The following is a 23,160-nucleotide window of genomic DNA, read 5'->3' on the forward strand; positions in this document are numbered from 1 at the left end:
AAACCTTGTAGTCAAGGCTTTAAGGAATGCAAAGAGGAGAGATTTTACTAATTATAGGCTAAGGATTATTCATTTCTCTTGTTAAATAGAATATTATAACACTGCAGGTAAGTTCAGGCCCATGCAATCTTGCCTGTCCTAGGCTAGCAATGAACTTTTGAGAGTTCCTTTAATAGCAGGGAGATCAAATCCACCAATACTTAAAGAAATTAATTTGACTATTCTTTGTAAGAATAAATACTGAAACTGAAGCATGAACACTTTGTCTACATAATTAGATGACAGGAATCAATGGAAAAGACTCTGGTTTGGGAAAAATTGAAAACAAAAGGAGAAGGGATGGCAGATGGACAGATAGTGATATGGAAACAGCAAATATGAACTTGGACAGACTTTGGGAGATAGTGGAAGATAGAAGGGTCTGGTGCGCAAAGAATTGGACATGACTAAATGACTGATCAACAAAAGCAGTAAGTAGGTGGACCCATTTAGCAAGGCCAGATTTGTCTAGGTTGGATTCTCCAGGTAACAGAATGAATTTAACCTTCTGGACAAAGAAAAGACAGGAAGATCTTGTAGTTCTGGAGTTTATTCTCCTAGAAGCATATATATTTATGTCCACACTTTCACCCAGAATCCTTTGTGTATTTGCAGGAGAGTATGCTGTAGTATTTGGGGGATATGCTTTGTAAGTACTGTTATCATTATGCCATTTGAGTAAATGTTGTTGTTACCAATTAACTATGTCTACTGGTTGATTGGTGAACACACTGGTGAGGAGCACAATGCTGCAGTGATAGGAGAAGAGCTATCCACAGATAGGGTTACTCCCAGAACCTTTAGTGTTTAGTGGCAACCTCTGTGAAGAAACAATCTGCCAGTGCAAGAATGAATAGGGAAAGTGGGTCCAGAGGATTTGTCACAGAAACTATGACTATAATTTAAACATTTAAATATTTTAAAGGATTAAGAAAGTTAACAGAAGGAACATGACTCAAATTATGTGTCATTTTTGATATTCACTCTATGGACTTGTAAACCTATTTATCTTTCTCTCTCATGTTTGTTAGGCAAATAAGGTATTTATCATACACTGAAATCCTTTGCCATATTCTCGTAGATTAATAAGTTATAATAGTTCTTTAAAAAGTGGATGCCAGGGAAGGGAGTAGAACCAAGAGAACAATGTATACAGCAACAACAACACTGCGACATGAGCAACTTTGATGGAAGCAGCTCCTCTCAGCAGTTCAAAGAGCTAGGACAACTGTATTGACTAGTTATGGACTATATTATCTCCAAACAGAGGAAGAAAAACAAAACAAAACAAAGAAAAACAATCCTTCCAAATATGATGAACACTTTATAAAAATTATCTTTCATGTACCTCTTTCCCTTAATCCTTATTCCTCATGTCAAAAATTACTTGTTATTATTTGTTTAACAAAATGTGTATGTAAAATGCTAACCTGACTGTTCGCTGCTGAGGGGGAGGAGGGTGGGAAGGGAAGGTAGAGGGAAATTTTGTAACTTGGAAATATGCATGTACATATGGATAAAAATAAATTTTTTGGGGGGGAGTGAGGGGGAGAGTATGGGGGAAGAGTGAGGGGAAAGAGGGAGGGGGAGAGAGAGGGAGGGGGAGAGGGGAGAAGGAAGCTATATTTAAGACCAACCTCTTGTGTGTATTACTTAAATGATGTTTCACAAGTTCCTTTAATCTCCTAATACCTCAGTTTCCTCATCTGCAAAATGAGTTGGTTGGACTACTTGGTCTCTGAAGTCCTTTCTAGTTTTAAGTCTATCATCTCTTCTAGCTACTGGTGTTTGGTATGAAATATTTCTGGAACAATAGGTACCTTAAAATTTGCTGTTCATAGTAATTGAAGTTTTTCTTTTGAATCAACACCTCTCAAATGATTAAATTTTGAAATCTCTCTCCCTCCCTCTATTTCTTCTCTATTTTTTCCTGCCCCTTTCTTTCTTTCCTTCCCTCTTTCCTTTCTTTCTTCCTTCCCCCCCCCAATATCTCATATGTAGTTATTGAAATATTGTCTTCCCATTAGAATGAAAATTCCTCGAAGGGAGAAACTATTCTTGTCTTTAGTTATATCCACAGCACTTAGCACAGGGTCTAGCATACAATAAGTGCTTAATAAATGCATGTTTACTGACTGATCAATTGATATTCCCCAGGCAAAAGTGTTTTCTCTTTCCTCCAATTTTCTTTGCACACTTTGTCTATGTGCCATCATGTCATAGTGATGCAGGGGAAATATGGAGAGATTTGTGAATGTAACACAGAAAATTAAAGATGTAAATTGACTAGAAGTAGAGAATTATGATTGTGACAAACAATTGTAATCTTAAAAGCTGCTTGGGTGGAGACCCTCCCCATCTTGATGTACCATTGATTCATTGTTTAATGTAAAATTTGTATCCTGATCTTCTTAGACTTCACCCTCTACCTAATTCCAAGTCCAGTATAGGGGAAAGAGTTCACCTTTTGCCCTCTGGATGAGGCAAGATATAAAAACCTGACCTGGACTCCAGTTCTCTGTTTTTTCCTCTGACCATGGCCCAGCCTAAGCTGCTTGGCTGTTCTTTTCTCTCTCTCTCTCTCTCTCTCTCTCTCTCTCTCTCTCTCTCTCTCTCTCTCTCTCTCTCTCTCCCTCCCTCGCCCTTCCTATGTCTTATAACCTTTGAAATAAATTTTTGTTTTATTTCCACCCTTGCTTTCCTGAGTCTGAATAATGTTTCCTCATAGGCAGAACCAAACTCAAGTAGCCAGCGGCTATGATACAAGGCTATAGTTTTTAGTATACATGTTGAATATCCTTGCCTGACAGTAAATTCTATGAAGTTAAGGATTTTGCTATTTTTATATTCTCAACCTCTAGCACAGTACCTTGCAGAAGAGACTTAAAAAATGATGAATTTAAGTTAGGACCTTATTCTCTTATTTTGTCAAGGTATTCTGAACCTTAACTTCCTCATCTGGAAAATAAGGAGGCTGGACAAAATGATTTCTAATGTACTTTCCAGTCCTAAATCCCATGTTCCTCATCAAGGTTGGCCACCACATGATAAAAGGTTTTGAAAACCCATGAAAACCCATGAAAATTATTTACTAGGGTATGTAGGAGGTTGGCAGTGTGTGCTGCTCGAATTGATGGAATCATGGAACATTTTTTTAAAAAAAGGAATATGTGGTAATTTTAGATCAGGATCTGAGCTGCTTGGATGTTCTGTTCTTGGGGAAATGCCATTCTTCCTATAAGCTCAGAGTCAGGAAGATCCTCACTATGACATGAAGTAAAGGAAAAATTATGAGCTCTGTATTCTGTGAAGAAATGACTGGATCTCTATTTTGGTCTTCCACTACATTAATTTCACAGCCCTTCAAATACCACTAGAGAGAGGAATGTTTTTGCTTGTGCAAGCTGTCTGGAAGACATCATTCTAAATTTATTTGATGGGGCTTATTTTCCCAAGTGTAGAAGAGATATTTTGGTTTGCAAATCCTAAATCAGGATCTCCTCTCTATAATGCAAACGCCAACAGAAAATCCTAAACAATTTCCAAGAATCAATTAAAATTCTTAATTTTGAATTGTTGATTCTGAAATCAGCAAGTTCTTGAAGGGACTTCAAGTGCAACTTACATTTTGGGAAAGCATGCCCTTTATGTGAATATCATTTCAAATGTTAAAAAAAAGTTACTGTCTTTAAATTCTTGATTTGTAGAAAAATAAGATGATATTTATAATTTTAGCTTAAAATCTTTGCAAAATACAAATCTGGTTCACCATTCCCTCCTCCCCACTCCCCCTCACCTACTCCCCCACTCACTGAAATCGGATGACTTAAAAACAAACAAATCTTAAAGCCTATGTATGACTCTTTTCATTGTCATTTGATTAAGTCAAAAACAAAGTAGCATTTAAAATGCCAATTTTTTAAAAAAAAGCATTAATACACATTCCATTTATATTTTTATGTTCCCTACAGCAAATTCTTAGCAGGGAAATGTTAAACTGGTCAGCAGCAATTCTATTCCAGTAAAATCTTTGCATTGGACTTGATCATTTTTATTGATATCATCTCTTATTAACCTCACTTAGTCCTCTACTAACCCTAGGAATAAGAAAATAAGAATATATACAGCAAAAATATTCCTTATTTCTTCACAAACAAACTTTTAAAAGATCAAGTAACAAGAGAAGATAAACAAGGGAGAATTGCTATAGGCTGACAATGATTTATTCAAAAATATTAGGGCTACTGCTTATTTTCAAACCTGAGTTAGAGATTATTTTTCTCTGGGTCTGGACCCATGATTACATTTAAGGACTAATAACATAAATTTTTGCATTTATTTAGGTTTTGGTCTATCTTTGAAAGTGATTCCAAAAGATGAACACATACCTTTTCAGTTAGTTCCTCCAAATCAGAGAGAAGACCCTTCATTGTATTCTCAGCATTACTGATTTGTATTTTTCTTAGGAGGTATTGATTCTCTCTTTCAGAAAACTTTGCCTGTGGGGGGGTAAATGTGTTTTGAAAGATTTGATTCAACTTATACATCAGTATTATGGAAATATTTATAAAGGAGTGTTCTTGTAGGATTGCTTAGAGTAAAAGGAGGTACTAAACTTACTCCTGTTAGTAAAAACTGGAGAATTTGCAGGGAAACTTGCTTCCACCATCAATATAAAATAGAGGATTTTATCTCTCCCTGTTTATCATAAAGGAGAACATTCTTGAAGACAGGTTCATAATACTACTATGACTTGATTCTTGACTCTTCTGTCTTCTAGGATCTTAACTCATTATACAGTTATCTATTCCTTTTTGTCAGGGTTAGGGGAGCAATGCCTCTGTGAATGGAAAATCCACATGAAAGTTTTCAGCCTTCCTTTTGCACTAAAGAGGAAGTATGAGTTTTTTTCTTTTTTTAATGGAATTTTCATAATACCTTATTATAAGTTTTTTTCCAGAGAAGAAGTCTGAATTTTTGCTTTTTTTCTTTTATGGGATATTTACAATTCCTTATTGTGAAATTTGGGTTAAGTATTTGATCATAGGCATATTTTCTGAGTGTCTAAACTTTTTCTAAATTTGGATGTTGGACTTTGCATGCTCTCTGAGGCTTCCATAATATTCCCCCAAATTCTCATTCCAGAGTAATTTCTTATGCTGACCCATGATATACTGAAACTAAGATGGGGAAAGTCATGATGCAGCAGACATAACCATTTAGTATCATCTAGGAATTGTTGTGGTGAATTCAGAGTTCAGGTTGTGGCCCAGGCAACAACAAGTTTATTGCTAATTAACAGTATAGAACATTTTGTTCCTCCTGATATTGTATTATATTGTAGGAGAAATTAAAGGGCATGGGTACTATCTCTAATGAGGGTGATTTATTTTAACTCTATGAACCCTAGATAATTCACCTATAAAATGATGGAAGCCTTCCATCTTAATAAATAGCCATGAAAACTGAGGCCAACTTAAATCCTGCTGTGATAATGCTTTTATTGAAATAACTTAATTTGAACTCCTTATTGAGAAAGAATTCAGAAGCAAATTTTCTCTTGTTTTGACTAGTCATGTTTGTAGTGCCTTATCACTTTCCTTGTATCTTCTGACACTGTGGGCAACCTATTATATGGGAAGCAGATAAAGCAGATAAAGTGGAAACACTCTGTTGAAATATATGTTTTCAGTCCTCAGCTTCAGGAATATGCTGGTAAATGTTTAACAGCTAGTTCTTCAACAACAACAACAAAATACCTAATACATCTTTAGGTTTTTTTTTTTTGGCAAGGCAATGGAGTTAAGTGACTTGCCCAAGGTCACACAGCTAGGTAATTAATTATCTGAGGTTGGATTTGAACTCAGGTCCTCCTGATTCCAGGGCCAGTGCTCTATCCAATTTGCATTATTAACATTTTCTTTATCACTGTCTTTTATCTAGACAGCTACCAAAATAATATATTATGTCCTGAGATGTAGCATATGTTGATTTCTGAGCTATAAATATTCACACTGGAAATTTAACAATTAGTTCTATAAGCTAGCTTCAGTTCTGACCCTTCATCAGTTCTGATACTCTCTAGTTGGCCTTGGCCAAGTCACTTCCTTTTCTGGGCAGCAATTTCTTTCTTTAGTAAATAAGGATTACATTAGATGATCTCTGAAGGAGAGATCTTACTCTAAATCCTGTGAACCTAGGAGGCTCAGTACATCACTATGTAAACTTTCTCTTTTGCATAACTTTCCTAGATCATCTAAGTTCTGAGAAATCACAATGGGACTAGATAGATTTGATAGGAGTTATCTTACAAGGCTAAAATGGAAATACAGTGGAAGACCCATAATCACAACATACCTTGAGGAAGTAAATTGTAGAATTGATTTCATTTACATGCCGGTGAGCAGCTACTCCAGATGACACACTCAACAAATTTGTTTTGCTTTCATCTATAGCAAGAGCTGCTAATCGTAGGTCATCAGTCAAATCCCAGATGCATTTGTCACAGCCTATTGATCAAATAGAAAATGCCCTTTTCTCTCACTGTGTAATTTAAAATGGAAAATATTCTGACTTTGCTAGGTCATGCATCATGCCTCTGTATTTTCTTGACTGTTACTGCTCTCATTTAAAAAAAAATTCAAAGTAATATTTTCTGTCTTCCTCATGGAAACTTGTCCTAATCTCCATGGCCAATGCATTTACATGTCACATATCTTCCATGCACATAGTTGTCTTCTCCTGCCTTTTTCTTCCCCCTTATTAGAATGCAAAGTTTTTTGTCTCCCTGTTGCTTAGTATAGTGACTGGCATACAGCAGAAACATAATAAATGCCTATTGATAATGAGGTAGAAGAGGAGGAAGATGCAGGGCCCACATCAAAATGAGGAAAATTAACTAATTTTAAATCATCACTTGGTAGAACCACTTCCCCTTCCTCTCCTCCAATTCCCCCAAATAGCCTCTCTGAATATCAGTTTAGCCAAAAGGAACATGGGCTGTAGGGGGCTAAGGTGATTTTTTTTTATATACTTAGGTAGACTTCATTTCAACCCCCCCCACTTTTTAAAAAATTCTTCATATCGATGACCATCTTCTAAGTAGAAAACATGCATTGAAGGCTTCACTTCTCATTCCCTTTTTCAGAGAAAGGGGAAATGTTTTTTTAGGGTTGAACCTAGGTGAAATTATATAGTAACTGAAATTCTTCATTTACAGAATTACTCTTCACTTCATTCTCCTAGTTTGTATCTAATTTGGTGTCATCGAATTTGGTGTCCTCTTTTCTGCTTTATTTCCTGGTATCCATCTGTTACCCTCAGAAAATATATCATAATTTCCACATTTCAGATAGAATCTGTTTTCTTTCTTTTTTTTTAGAAATCAATAATTCACCTTTTCTATGTGTTAACCCATACCAAAGGTCCATGCACCTCTGAGGGCATGAATTAGTTCATGTTAATGTGTTAATGGTTGTTAATGTGTTAAGTCTTAGGTAAGATATTTACATTTTAACCAAAGATCTCTTTTTGGATATCATGAAAAGGGAGTCTGTTCTTGAGAATTGGCACTAAGGTCAATCAATAGGGGAGGCAGTTTTCTATGCTCCTCTTAATCCATTTCACAAACAACCACTATTCTAGCTAAGCTGAAACTCTAATTTGTTAGCTGTTCTCTCAGAAAAAAGATGCTTTTCAAAATAAAGATTATCTTTCATGTTACTGTTTATTTCAATCTTTTATTCCTGGTGGATTTTTATCTTAATCATAAGGTTAAAAAACCCCCGCTAAAAATGGAAACTTTTTTATCTGGGAGCATTTATTGATTTTTAAGTTTCTAGGGAGAGAGGAATGAGTTAATAAAGAATAAAATCACCAGAGATTCAGGAACTGAATTTTATTCCAGATTTCATTCAAGATCTGACCTGATTTTGGAGAGGTCACATAATCTGCCATTTCAGTTTCTCCATTTGTGCAACCTGGGGGAAATCATTTCACTCCTCAGTTCTCTCATCTGTAACATGGGGATGACTATTTCTGTTCAGCCTACCTCTCAGGATCACTGTGGAGATTAAGGGAGAAAACGTAGCCCAAAGTATTTGGGAAACTGAATTATTGCCCAGTTGCAAAGTGTTATTAATAATAGCTATCCCATGTCTCCTCAGAGAGGAGAAGTATTATGAAGTTATCTAGAAAATCATACCAAGAACCTCAAAGAATTATGAAGAAATACTCCAAAGATCCACAAATTCATGTGTGGGAACCATTCAACTAGTACATATCACAGCTCTTCTGTCTATTAGAAGAAGACCTGCTTGTGATGCTGTGGGAGATCACCTGGCCAAGATTATCAATGAGGTACTCCAAAATTAGCTAGACTGATCTTTGGATGTTAGTCTGCCTGACATCAACTCCTATTCAGAAACTTTCCTCTTTGATAGGATCTATTAGTTTCTGAGTTACTACTAATGTAGCCTTTGGGAATCCAGGACTTGTATGAATAATAAAATCTAAAATAAAATTAAACAGCATCCACTTCAACAATCTTGTGAGTTATAAAGTGTTTGATCATTGATTTGTTATTACTATTATCAAATGTCCACCTCCATTGAGATGTTGGACCTAAGAGGATCTTAATAAAATCTGTTTTTTTTTTTTTTATCAAAAGGAGCTTTAAATTTAGAGCATTTATTGGTAAATTAGTACTATATGAGCCCTGGGATCTCTCTAGTTATTTGCTTCAGTTTGTGGCCCATTCTGCCAAAGGGTGGGTTAACACTTCAGACTCAATCCTTCCTAAGAGAGATTAATAGTGATATCCTTTTTAAAAGTCCACAACTGCAGAATATTAGAGAAGGTGGGGGTTAGTCAATCAGGTATTGTTATTTTTACTTATAGTTGGGCAGTCCATGCCTGTAGGGGGTTCAAAACTTTCTTCAAGGCATTCTCCAGTTACACTGTCACATGGTCCTCCCCTACAATTGCATACTGTGGAAATAAAAACAAAGAACAAAGATTTGGGATTTGTTACTTAGTGGGAAAAATAGATTGTGCTTTCATATTTGCTAATCACATTCTTATCTGTCTACATATATGCTCTTTGATGAGGCTCACATCTATACTTTGTGATATCTTACCATTGGGGTCCACCTTGACCATGATACACAGGAAAAGGAGTGAATTTTTTAAAAATGTAGCTATCTCCAAGAGAATTTTTGACTGAGGGGAAAAAGCAAAGCACTGGCCCTGGAGTCAGGAGTACCTGGGTTCAAATTCGGTCTTGGACACTTAATAATTACCTAGCTATGTGGTGTTGGGCAAGCCACTTAACCCCGTTTGCCTTGCAAAAACCTAAAAAAAAAAAAGAATTGTTCCACTAGTCCTTCCTGAATCCAACTTGAACCGGCCCTTGAAATCTAAATCATACTTGTCTTAGGGCTCCATGGATCCTAATTTAAAACCCCCTGGACTAGATTATGCTTATGATTGTATCTCAAAATGTTCTGGGTTCCATTCATACTACTGTGGCATGCCACATGGGCAAAAGTAGACCATGTTTCCTCAGTGAAAATTTCTTTCTAGTTTATTTCAGACTCCAACATTGAGTATTATATGACAACTGACAGACAAGAGCATTGCTGGGCAGTTCAGCAAAACAAAATAAGACTCAAAGGAATAAACCTAAATAATTGCAATATATGTGCTTGCACAAACCACATACTTAACCAAATTTTCCTATGAACACTGAAGAGGCCACTAAGACCAGTTATAAGCATTATTAATATATTTGGATTGCTTATCAGTCATTTACTTTCTTAAAATTCACTGTAGCTTAGTCAATGAAATTTAAAATCAATAAAACAAATCAACAAACAACAAAAAACCAAAATAAAATTCCAATAATCTACTAGGCTATTCTTCATCACTATAAAAGCAAGGTTTCATTTGCAAAAATTAAAAAAATGCATATCATTTTTGTATACTTGAACAAAACTAACTTTTCCAAATCAACTGTCTTAAGGATTTGTGACAGCTTGGTGACTAAAAAATTAGCTTTAAAGAGATAACAGATTTTTATGACTTTTTAACTGTTTCATAAAATGCAGATTTATTAAATCAGTTCAGGAATAGAATGGCTTACTGCTACAGAATATTTTAAAAATTAGCTGATCTTCTAAGAGCAATTTACTGTCTTGTAGGTTAAATTGAGCTTTATGAAAATTAAGAGATATTAAGATCAGAGGCAGCTAGGTGGTAAACAGGGATGAAATGCTAGATCTGGAGCCAGAAAGACACAAGTTCAAATCCAGTCTCAGAAACTTATTAATTGAATGACTCTGGGCAAGTCAACTAATCTCTCTCTATCTTAGTTTTTTATTTGTGGAATGGGAATAATAATAAAAGCATCTATTGTGAACATAAAGTAAGGTAATATTTGTGAAAATACTTTGCAAATTCTTCCCCCCTCTAATTTTAAAACATTTTAAAATTTGAAGTTCCAAATTCTATCCTTCCCCCTCCCACCTCTCTGAGTTGGTAAGCAGATATAGGTTATACTTTTGCAGTTATGCAACACATTTCCATATTAATCACTTTGTATAAGAATATTCAAAAGAAAAAATGAAAGAAAGTGAAAAATTGCATGCTTCAGTCTATATTCAGTCAATATCAATTTTTTTTCTCTGCATAGTATGTTTCATTATTAGTCCTTTAGGATTGTGTTGGATCATTGTATTGCTGAGAATAGTTAGGTCATTCATAGTGCTTCATCAAGTAATTCACTTTATAAATCCTTAATTGCTACATAAATATAAGCCAGTATTATTATTTAAGATTTTAGTTTGGCTATTGTCAGTCTTTGGGGAACATTTTTTTCCTGTCTAGTATGGGCTGTCACAATGCTATTGCTTGGTTTCCCTCATTTCCAAGTTTTTGTTTCTGCACCTCCCATTAACTATAGGTTTTTTAACCTTTGGGGTTTATCTTTAATGCCTTTTCTTCCTTTTCTACTGACATGTAAATTATATATATTTATTTTCCTTCTTGCTCTTTCTTTTCTCTTTAGCTTCTTAGCTGTAGTAAGACAGTTTTATTCAGGTAAGAATTTTTCATAGTAATATTAGATAGTAAGGTGGTAAGTTGAATTCACACTCTTCAAAATCAGAAAGTCTTCAGTTCAATTCCTGTCTCTAACACATATTACCTGTGTGACCTTGGATAATTCACTTGACCTCATTAAATGTTAGTTTCTTTATTTGTAAAAGAAGAGAGTTGGCCTAGATGGTCTCTGAGATGTTTTCCAAGTCTATATCTAAATTCTAACACTTATAGAATGTTATTTTCATTTCCTGCTTGCTTCTCTTCTGGTCTGCTCTACAAAAAATATCAAGAAATATATAATCATACTTTTTTCTTAAAGGAAATCATCTGAAACATATTGTCTAATGCATCACATATTTACTGAATGAAAATTTACTAATGAAAAACTTGGCTTATCTACTGGTTTCTAGGTAAATTCTAATTAGGAATATTTCTCTTCATACTACTAAAATACTTAACAATTATAATTTTAGAAAGAGGAATTTGGAAGAATATGTGGTATTCTACTCCCTATCCTCAGCTCTCTCTGATTCTTCTGTCACTGAAATGTCAAGCTTTAGAGAACAATTAGAGGAAGAATTGAGCATCTTGGGAAAACTAACTCATGTCAATAATATACTCATCCAATTTTTCCATTTGATTAATGTAAAAAAAGTCACAAAATCATTTTCTAACTTTTTAGTATTTTTGATGAAATTCAGAAGGACATGAATGTATGAGAACAGGCAGTTAGATGGCACAATGAATAAAGCACATGGTCTGGAGTCTGGAAGATGTGAGTTCAAATCTAGCCTCAGATACATAGTTGTGTGACCCTGGGTAAATCACTTAACGTTGTTTGCTCATCTGTAAAATGAGCTGGAGAAGGAAATGGCAAGTAACTCTATTATCTTTGCTAAGAAAATTCTAAATGGGGTTATGAAGAGTCTGAAATGACTAGAAATGAGGAAAAAATATTCTGCCCAAATATATTTGTATCAGTTTTCAAGTTCATGACACTTGCTTAACGTTCTGTTTTACTCAAGTCATCTTGGTGAAAATATTTATCACTGATGAAATTGTGAAGCACTTTAGAAGTTGATGTTACAAAGGGAAAGGCTCAAAGGTGGTAGCTGAAGGGAAATATCATTTAAATGGGATAATCAATATTTTCCAATTGGACATGTATATGAAAGCCATATCCCAAACTATTTGGAAGTTTGGGATAAAATACCTGCACAGTTCTTGGCTATCCTGGCATCCCCAAAATATCCAGGGGCACACCGTTCACATTTGAATCCCGTGGTGTTCCGTAAGCAGTTGCGACACTGGCCAGTAACTTCATCACAGTCTTCAAATATTAGGTTGGGATCCGAATTTCCACTGCAGTCACATTTCTTGCAGGTGCTCCCAATCAGTAAGGGGTTTCCATAGTAACCAGGGGCACACCTGAAGAGAAATCATAAAGCATGATTAATTAACAGCAACAATTTCCTGACTTTTTGTGAATCCATTTGTGAATCCATTAATTCTCCTAGTACAGTGGAATGTTGTTTGTCATTTGTTCTCAAAGAAGACCATAACAGGGAGGTGATGTCAAATGAATTAGTTTAAGGGGGACAGGGACTGTGCAAGTTCACCAGCCTCACTTTCTCCTCCTGAGTCATCTAGTTCAATGACCAGATGTGGATCAGGATAATTGGAGATGGCTCTAGTTACAGCGGGAGACCTTGGTCTTTTAAAGCTAATACCTTTCCCAGGTCACATTGATTGAAGCAAAAGGCCAGTTAAGAGAGAGATGAGACAAAGAGGCCAGGAATGATCACTTTTACTTAGTTCTCCCTAAAACAAATTAAACTGGGAGGGCAAGAACCTCAGGGATTCACAGGCAGGTAAGAAAGAAATGAATCAATAAATAGCCTCTTTTGCAGAGTCAAAAAAAAAAATAAAATCAAACCAGGAGGAGAGAAGACCCACTGGTTTCTGATCAAAGCAAAAACAATTGCTATTTACATTCTAAGTCTATCAGAGCCCAAACAATGACTAAATGGACTTACTGAGACCCATTATTGACCAATCAAGGAGAGTCAGAGTTATTTGTGACTTGTAAACATCCAGAAATCTTACCAGGCCTTTGGACAGAGCACTCAAAAGTAAGGGAAGAAAAGGAAAAAGGAAAGGAAAGGAAGAAAAAAAAAGAAAAGAAAAGGAAGGAGTTATGTAGCTCAACTTGTCTTACTCACAGAGGTTGTTGTTGGTACTATGGAATAATACTTTAATAAAAGAAAAACAAATAGTCCCTAAGAAACTTTTTGCCTGACTACTAATATCTAATGATAAGAGGAGTCACCATGCTAAATCTCATTCCTATGTGGTGTTTTTTTGTTTTTGTTTTTTAGATTTTTGCAAGGCAATGGGGTTAAGTGGCTTACTCAAGGCCACATGGCTAGGTAATTATTAATTGTCTGAGACCTGATTTGAACCCAGGTACTCCTGACTCCACGGCCGGTGCTTTATCCACTATGCCACCCAGCCGCCCCATTCCTATGTGTTTTAAGGGTTTAGGAAGCCATCAGGCTTAGTGATAATACCTGCTACAGGGAAGGCAGAGGCTGGTGGATTCCCTGAGAAGAGATGGTCTGAGCTGTTGTGGACTAAGATGATTTGCAGAGGTGAGAATGCGATCCAAGGATGTGGAACATTACATATATTATCAGATCTCTTTGGTGTATTGATTAGTTTTTTCTTTTATAAGCAATTATGTGATATGATAGAGCAGGAAGGGAAAGGGCTACAGGGAGAAATTTAATCAACAGTAAAACAAAAGATATCAATAAAATTTTATTTATTAAAAAAAAAGAAAAACTTTGGCCCTAATTACAATCTTATGTGTCTCAACTGTACAAATTGTGCTAAATTTTACTTTCTCTGGGAATTTTTCCAATTTTCATTAGAAGTAGAATAGTATTTCTCCTGCCTTATGGGGGAAATGATGTGTATATGGCACAGTTGTACATCATTAAACAAGCCTTTCATTTTCTTAGGACCTAGTATCTAGCAAAGAGGTTACAAAAGTAAAATTTTATTATGAAACAAGGAAACCTCCAAAGTGACTATCAGAGCCTTAACTAGGGTAGAGGGAATGAGGGCTTTGTCCTATTGCAACACATTTTGAGAGAGCTGAAAGCATTTGCACTGGCAACTGTCCTAGGGTTCCCTATGGAGAAATAGAGGTCATAGGCCTACATGATGTCGTCTCACACTGCAGGGATTGATGAGGCCACTTTGTCTTGGAGCATGGTAACATTGCTGATCCCTGAAGGCTGGATGGATGGTGGGGTGTGTGTGTGTGTGTGTGTGTGTGTGTGTGTGTGTGTGTGTGTGTTTGTTTGTATGGGTTTGGTGCTGACATCCTTCCCCATCTATCCATACATCCATTCATCCTCTATTCTCTTGGTATCTGCACATGTATATTACTATCCATCTTTCCCTCTTTAACCTGATAATAGAGATGAGAACCAGTTCCAGGTAGGAAGGGTAAAGCTAGAATTTCCTACTGTGGCACCAAGGTGATATAAGTGGAAGCTTATGGTCATCTGTGAGTTAGGTTGGGTCAATGCCTTCCCTATGTCAATGGTCCACCCATGCTCCTGTCTCCATTTACTTCAAATCACTCTTGTAGTGCCACTCACATTATATATCAGGGGAATTGATAGCAGAAGCAGAGGGCATCCACTCATCTGGGTCACCAGCTGTGAGCACTATCCTGTTTCCCACCCACCTTTAAAAATTTATCCAAGGGCACTATTTCCTTTTCTGCCTCTGAGAACAGTTTGTACTTTTCCCGTTCTAGTTATGACTCTGGGATAATATTTTATCTTTTTTTTGTTTTCAATGTCAGGTCACTCTGGACCCCATTTCTGACATTTTTATGATTTCTTTGGAACTGGTCAGAAGCTAAAGAAAGCCAGGATGATAACAGACTTGCTTACCTCCTTGGAATCAATCAACTAATCAATCAATTTGAAAACATTTATTAAATGTCCATTAGACTCCAGGCACTGTGTTAGGAACTAGAGATATAAATATAAAAAAATGAAACAATCCCTTCCCTTAAAGAATCTTTTATTTTACTGAAACATTAAAGGGCTTCATCCCCCACCCCCTTTTTTTTTGGAGTTCTCATTTTCTTCTTTGCTTAAAACATATGCTGTTACTGCTACTTCTCTACTGCTGCTGCTGCTACTACTACTAGAAATTAACTTTCATTTGTATGGAGCTTTATGCTTTCCAGTGAACTTCTACAAACAATACCCATTTTCTCTTCACTACAGTTTTGTGAGTATATTGAACAGTAAGGGATCATTATACCTATTTTACAGGAGAGAAAAATGAGGCACACCGAAACTGTTACAAGTCAAAAAGTTTATACAGTCTAGACTGGAGTTCAGGTCTTCTGACTCCTATCTCACATTCCAAAAGTTGACTTACTAATATTTGTAAGCAAATTTCATTATTTTTGAAGTTCTAAAGTTCTAATCAAGTTTCTCTCTCTCTCTCTCTCTCTCTCTCTCTCTCTCTCTCTCTCTCTCTCTCTCTCTCTCTCCCTCCCTCCCTCCCTCCTCCTTTGGACAAGTTCCTTCTGCTACCCCTATACCACACTTAAACTCTCTGGAATCTATTTGTAAGTGGGGATTTCAATTTGTAAATGGATCCAGTCTCTTTTCAAGGTGTACATTCCCTTTCATCTGTGCCAACTTCAACCCATCCACCCTTTTCCTATGAAATTCTTGTCTATGTTCTACCATAATTTCTTCAAAGAGGAGTTACCCACAACATAGAGGATCTCAATTTGATTGATTGCCCATGGGCAATAGATTCTAGCCCAACTAGCCTTGCTATTCTCCATACAGGACATTTCTAATCCAACTGTGATGCTTTCATAAGATTGTCTCCCATTCCTGAAATATTCTGTTTCCTTATCTTTAGCTCTAAGACTCCCTAGTTTTATTCATGGCTCAGCAAAGGAGCCACCATCAGTAAGATATTTTGGCAACATATTGGATAGGAAGACTGAAAATGAGAGTCAAGGTTGACACTTGGGTTGTGGGCCTTGTTGATTGGGAAAATGGTGATAATCTTAATAGTAATAGGAAAGTTAGGAAGAGAGAAGTATTAGGGGGAAGATAGTGAGCTTACTTGAATTGTTGTTATTATTGTTTGTCCTTAAGAAAGACCATGATATCAGGGAAGTGACACCATGACATGCAAATGAGTTGTATCTAAGTGAGGGGATACTGTTCAAAATCACTAGCTTTACTATCTTCTCTGATATGAATCAGGATGATTGGATGAGTTTTTAAAAACTACATCTTTCCCAGGACACAGTTTAACTAAGGCAATGCCCATTTAGTCTTTACAATTAGGTCAGAGAGATATGAGTCAAAGAGGCCGATAATGACCACTTCCAAAAAAGAAGGAAAAATTGTTGGAAGGGTAAGACCCTCAGGGTCTCTCAGTGATTAAGGCAGATGAAAAGGAAATGTTGAGTTTAAAAGGTCTACAGGATATTCATTTTTAGATGACTGGTAGGTAGCTGGTGATGCAAGAATGGAAAACAGGAGAGAGCTTAATTCTGTACAAGTAGATCTGAGATTTGTCAGCAGAGAGATGATAATTGAATTCATGAAATCTGATGAGATTACCAAGTGAAATAATATAGACTCTATACTATTGTAAATGCTCTATAGAGGGAGAAGAGAAGAGGCCCCAGGACAGGGTAATAATAGATTTCACAGGAGGTTGAGAAAAAAAACCCACAAATCTGACAGGTAGAAGGAGATCTAGGAGAATAAAATATTATAAAACCTAGAGAGAGAGAGAGTCTCAAGAAGAGGGTGATGAATAACATAAAAGTAAAGAGGACAATGAGAGGTTTGAAGAGCTGATTGGGATACTGAATTGATCAGGGATATGTAAATGAACTTTTTGTCACATTGAAGGTCTAGTTGAGATTAATTTGTAGTAGATATAATCAGCACAGTTTTCTTCAGTTGGAACAAAGGAAGTAGATAGTAGGATTAATCCAAGACTGAGGGTTGGCAGGGAAACATCTTTCATAGAATGGGATGGGGCAGAAAGGACTATAGAGTCCCAGTTCTGGACTCTTTCAATCTTCCCCAGGTGAGCATTGGAGGAGATAAGTACTCCATCAAGATCTCCAACTACTTTGTTTATTTACCAAAACACCAGTGAACAAATACCTTTCCATTCTCTAATCCATTCTCACTCCTGTGGCATTTAGTAAAATAAGATTCTGGTATTCAAGGACACCAGGTGAAGATAATTCACAATACTCCCATACACAATGGTTCCCAACAAAGGACTAGACATAAGAGGAACTTATAGGGTTGAATTGGTTCACCAAGGAGTCAAGATGATAAAGGGGTAGCCAGTGTAGATGTGTTGGCCTTGAAAGAATTAAGGGGTGGGGGACTTGAGATCATAGTAAAAATGAATAGTTTTCAAGACAGAGAGTTAGCATGGCCATAGATTATAATCAGATAAAGGAATTTCAGAGCTTCTGAATCTGGAAATGAAACACTTGCAGATGATTGCAAGATCAAAGGTATATCCATAGTAATTACAATTCTGCCACTTACTGCCTGTATGATTTTAGGAAAGTGATTTAATTTATTTGAACCTCAGTTTCCTGATATGTAATATATAAATATTGGTAAGAGGTGGCATCTAAGTTTCCTTCCAAATTAAAATCTATAATCCTATGATTATCCTACAATTTGAGTATGGTGTAAAACTATACTAAACTGGTAGCTTTTAAAAATATAGTAGAATTTAAATTAGTGAAGTCCTTCAAAGTTGTCACTCTATAGATGGAAAACTAATTCTAATATGCATTCTGTTTTTTATTCAAAGTGTATTTTTTTGAAACGTCTTCAGAGTCGATCATAGATGAGAATCCATGTCATTCCTTAAGCCATATAATTTTGGATTCAAAATTAGTATTATGAGGCACATTATCTGTTAGTTGATACATAATAAATATTGGTGCCTAATAAATGCTTTTTACCTGATTGACTTTTGATAGCTTTTTTTTTGTTCTTTCTAAAAGTCCAGTATAGCCTTTAGGGACAAATATTTACCACCATTTATGACATTCAGCACAAGGAGCCAAACATTCTGAAGTTAATTTTAAAAAGAGGAATTCCGAAATACTTCTGAGCAATATCAATATTGATGAATAAGTATATATCTAACTACTCTGAAGGGAAAAATGTTTATATTTTATGTGGTAGGATACTCAAAGTCAAAGGTAGCATAGGGAAGAGAGGTTTGACTCAAAAGTCAGAGGACCTGGGTTCAAATACCATCTTTTACTTTCTTATTTTTTTTTATTTTATTTTTTTCTTATTTTTTTAATTTTTCTTTTATTTGTTTAATTCTCATTTTGTACAAATGTTTTTTTTACATTAATAAAATATTCTTGTTTAAGAGTAAACAAAATACCCCTCCCCCCATGAATATAGACTTGCTTGGGCAATAAAGGGGAGAGAAAAAAAATTAAAATTAAAAAGTAAAAAAAATAATAGTAATGATTGTAGGTATGGCCAGGTGGCACAATGGATGAAGCACCAGCCCTGGAGCCACGAGCAACCGAGCCCACATCCAGCCCTGTAGGTGCAACAATCACCCAGCCCTGTGACAGGCAAGCCACCTGATCCCCACTGCCCTGCAAAAACCAAAAAAGAAGAAAAAAAACACCTTTTACTTTCAATGTGACCTTGGGCTAATTACTTACTTTTCTTAGACTTCGACTTTCCTCAACTATAAAATGAGGGAGTCATATTAGTGGCCTCTAAGGATCTAAATCGATGATGAATTCTTTGAGCAGGATTGGCAAAGTTTAAGTAGAATAAAATGATTAATCTAATATTAATCCCTGTTGTTACAAAGGCATTTTTTTTGCTTGTTTCTTCCCTCTTTTTTTTGGTGATAGGAGAAGGACATGGAGAAGAAGAAAGGATAGTAGTAATAGAATTGCTAAAAACAAAAAAACAAAACAAAGAACAGAGAATCATTGAAACATTAAAAATGCATAAATGGGAGCATAAGGAAATAGATAAGTAGAACAGCTTTGAATGTTCTATGCTGAATTTATTATATACATATATTAGATATATAGATATGCATATCTAATATTTATATGTAATCTCTGTAGATAAACATACATATTTACTATATATATCCATAACATATGGGTAGATATATAGTATGCTTAAAGGGGACATAAGTTGTATTTAAAGTGATTCGTAGTTTCATGTACAATCATTTTTTACTCATTTTATTTGGTAATTTGTTAATTTCAGAAAATAAAATGTAAAATAATATTGATCTGCCTACACAATAGATTACATTTAGAAGCCAGGAAGAGAAGGCCCATCAGAGGTCTGCTATAGTATTATAGGAGTGAGGTGATGAAGTCCTGGACTAGGGTAGAAGGACCAGAAAACAGGGGCAAGACATTGAAATAAAAATCAGCACTTTATTTATAGGTTTATGATTCCAAAAATATTTATTGAGCACCTAACTTAAAAGTATTACTCTATGGGCCTTGGGAGAAACAAAGATAAAGGAGACATAGTCCCTATCCTGAAGGAATTTATCTTAACATATGTACAATAACTGAAAAATGTAAAACAGAAACTAGGGCATTTGGATATCTTGAATAGGACAGGACTTCAAAAGAAGAATAAATACTGCATGCAAAAAAGGTAAAACCCAAGAAACTGTTAAAATTAGTTTCTACACTGACACCTTTTCATGCTACTGAGTCATGAGATTTATAAGAAATTTGAAGGCCAAACCAGACCTGTTACTCCTCCATAAACAAAGATGACCTCCCAATGTACTCCCTTAGTTTCTAGGCCATATGGTCAAAGACTTTCTACTTACTTTCCTTGGCTATAGTCCACCAACCATGAGACTTAATTTATCCTTTCCTCTCCCATTTATTTTTCTTTATGTGGTCTCAAAAGAGTTATAATACTGTTGATATCCATTCTTCCATAAGGGTAAACTCACCTTGCCTTTTCCTAGGCTAATTCTGTTCACCTAAGAAGTTTTTTTGGATATATCATCAAAACCATAATTCAATGGAAACTCATCAAGAATATCCCTAGACTTTATCTTTGGCCTAGAGCCTACTCCCTATTCTCTATCCATACTTATAATAAACACTGAAGATTTTCTTGAGCTAAAATACAGATGTTAGCATATTAATAGCCCTGCCTCTGGTGCTGAGTGTTTCCTTCCCTGGAGAACATGAAACTTTACAGTTAATTAGGCTAGGTAGACGAAGTCTTGTTTCTATTTCTAGTTTTTCCAAATGACTCAATGAATTCAGGGAAATGAATGAAGGTAATAAAATTCTGAGGCCAACATAATGAATGTAAGATTTGAATTTCATAAATTTAATCAATGCTCAGATTTTTTTAATAGTGAATATCAACTAGAAAGAAATTATTTCATGGAAAACAGATTTGTGTAAATAGTTTTCAGCATCCAAGATCACCTTTGTGAAGGTGTTGTTGTGAATAAGACACAACTTACTTCTGAGGGCCTGTTCTTTTTTCCCTTCTCCTCCTCTCCTTTCCTTGATTTCCCTTTATATTTAGCTATCATATCTTCCATCACTGAGGGTTTATATGACCAGTGGCATCTTACCAATTACCCTAGTTCATGAAGAGGCAAGGACTCTTCACAATCCCTACCACTTTATAACTATATAGTGCTTTAGAGTTTTTAAAAGTCTCTTCATATATGTTATCTGATGCTCACAGAACTATGTGAGGTAGACAATATAGTGATTACAGGTGGGAGTATTGGAAAATGAATGACATGATCTTGACTAGACTACCCTGAGCTTCTAAACTGGTCAATTCAGAAACATAGGCTTGTCATCTTCCTGTTAGAAAATTCCACTCCTTATTCATTTAAAGAGAATTCTGTAGATCACAGAGAAATTTTGTTGATATATTGAAGATAGAGCCCATATTGAAATCCTAATCTCCTACTTAATGTTGTTAACCTGAGAGAGGTCACCTTTATTTCAGTTCAATTCAATTTGATTCAATTCAGTTCATGGGGTAGTGAGTAAGATGCTGAATTTGAGTCAGAAAAAAACTATCTTAGACATTTACAAACTGTGTGACCTGGAAAAGTCCCTTAACTTAAAATTTTTTTTTTATTTTTAAGGCAATGGGGTTAAGTGACTTGCCCAAGGTCACACAGCTATTAAGTCTCTGAGGCCTGATTTGAATGGAGGTACTCCTGACTCCAGTGTCAGTGCTCTACCCACTGTACAACCTAGCTGCTCCTCCTTATCTTCTTTGATCCTCAGTTTCCTTTTCTGTAAAATAAGGGTTTTGGACCCAGTGCTAAGATGTCTTTCAGTTCTACATTCATGATTTTGAGGATTTAATTTAATTAACTAATTCCTTGAAATCAATGTACTTGTTCCCTGTTTTTTTCCCCTTATATTCTTGGATGCCAAGAAAATAGCACAGGTGCCGGAGTCAGGAGTACCTGTGTTCAAATCCGGTCTCAGACACTTCATAATTACCTAGCTGTGTGGCCTTGGGCAAGCCACTTAACCCCATTTGCCTTACAAAAACCTAAAAAAAAATAGAAATAATGATAGAATCATAAAAAGCATAAAAAATAATTACCAATTAATTATCCTTCCAGTTGAACAGAAAAGAAAATATCATCAAGGTTTTACAGGAAGAGCTATTTGTATAGCAGTCTATAAAAGACAAGATAGACTTGTTGAAATAGGCTTAGAAGTTTTGGATTGGGAGTTAGATGGTCTTGTTTCTAGACCTGCCTCACTAATTAGCTATGTGATCTAGGCTATGCGACATCAACTGCTTTAAGCTCAGTTTCCTCACTTGTAAGTAGCAGTGGTAGGGTAGGGTAGGGTGGTAAACAAAGTTGTTCACTCAAGAGCAAGTATAAAATCCTGTTTGGTGATCATAGCCCTTTATGATTTCAGTATATCCTCATTCCCCAATACACCTTTCCAGTGTTCTTACACCTTATGCTCCACCATTTCCAGTCTTCTTGATTCATATCTGGCTCCTGGACTCAGATGGCTCTGGAGGAGAAAGTAAGGCCAGTGACTTTGCACAGCATCCCCTCACTCAAATCCAATTTGCTTGCAAGTCATGATATCTCCTTCCTGATATCATGTCCTTCATGAATGAAGGACAAACAACAACAACAATGCTGCCATATATTCTTCAGTTCAGTGACACCAAACCTTGAGGGTTTGGACTGCCTTTGGCCTCTTTCTGTATTCTCAGGGTTCAGAACTGTCTGATTTACAGTAGGCACTTAATAAATATTTATTGATGAGTGAAAGACCTCCTTACTGTTCCTAATTACATGAGACACTCATCTCCTGGTTCTGGACATTTTCATTGCCAATCTCCCATGCCTGGAGTGTTTCCCTTCCTCTTTTTCTTCTTCTAGTCTTCCTTTAGAATGCCAGTTAAAATTCTATCATCTATAGAAAATGTTTCCTAATCTATCTTAATTCTAGTCTGTTCACTTTGTTGATTATCTCCAAATTATTCTATATATAACTTGTTTGTATATTGTTATTTGCTTGTTGTCTCTCTACATAAATATGCATACATATATACACACATATATACACACAAACACATATGTATGTGTGTATGGAGATATATATGTATGTATATATTGAACTCAATGGGAAATACCTTATTTTTTTTTTTGTATCACTAATGTTTAGCACAGTGTCTGGCAGCTTAGTAAATAACTGTTGACAATTGACTATTTACTCTCATCTTATTTACTAAATCATTGCCTAGATTGATTTCCTGGTATAAATTTTTCTCTGTTCTGGGAAGTTATTACAAAACTTTTTCTCTCTCTCTCTTTTTCTTTCTCTCTCTCTCTCTCTCTTTCTCTCTCTCTCTCTCTATTTCCCCCCCC

General features: G+C 35.7%; 1 protein-coding gene across 3 annotated transcripts in view; it reads right to left on the minus strand.

The window, feature by feature from the left end:
• LAMA4 (laminin subunit alpha 4) overlaps positions 1-23,160 on the minus strand; it is a 177,433-nt gene that overhangs the window by 79,203 nt on the left and 75,070 nt on the right. For 2 of the 3 annotated variants that reach the window (XM_074187397.1, XM_074187396.1), the window contains exons 5-8: positions 12,353-12,567; positions 8,932-9,027; positions 6,397-6,548; positions 4,428-4,538 (exon numbers count right to left, since the gene is read on the minus strand). In XM_074187397.1, the coding sequence (XP_074043498.1) occupies positions 4,428-4,538; positions 6,397-6,548; positions 8,932-9,027; positions 12,353-12,567 (574 nt within the window). The remainder of the gene's footprint in view (positions 1-4,427; positions 4,539-6,396; positions 6,549-8,931; positions 9,028-12,352; positions 12,568-23,160) is intronic. The other variant, XM_074187398.1, reaches the window with a different exon arrangement.

The sequence above is a fragment of the Macrotis lagotis genome, chromosome 5 (genome assembly GCF_037893015.1).
Source record: "Macrotis lagotis isolate mMagLag1 chromosome 5, bilby.v1.9.chrom.fasta, whole genome shotgun sequence".
NCBI classification, from domain to species: Eukaryota; Metazoa; Chordata; class Mammalia; order Peramelemorphia; family Peramelidae; genus Macrotis; species Macrotis lagotis.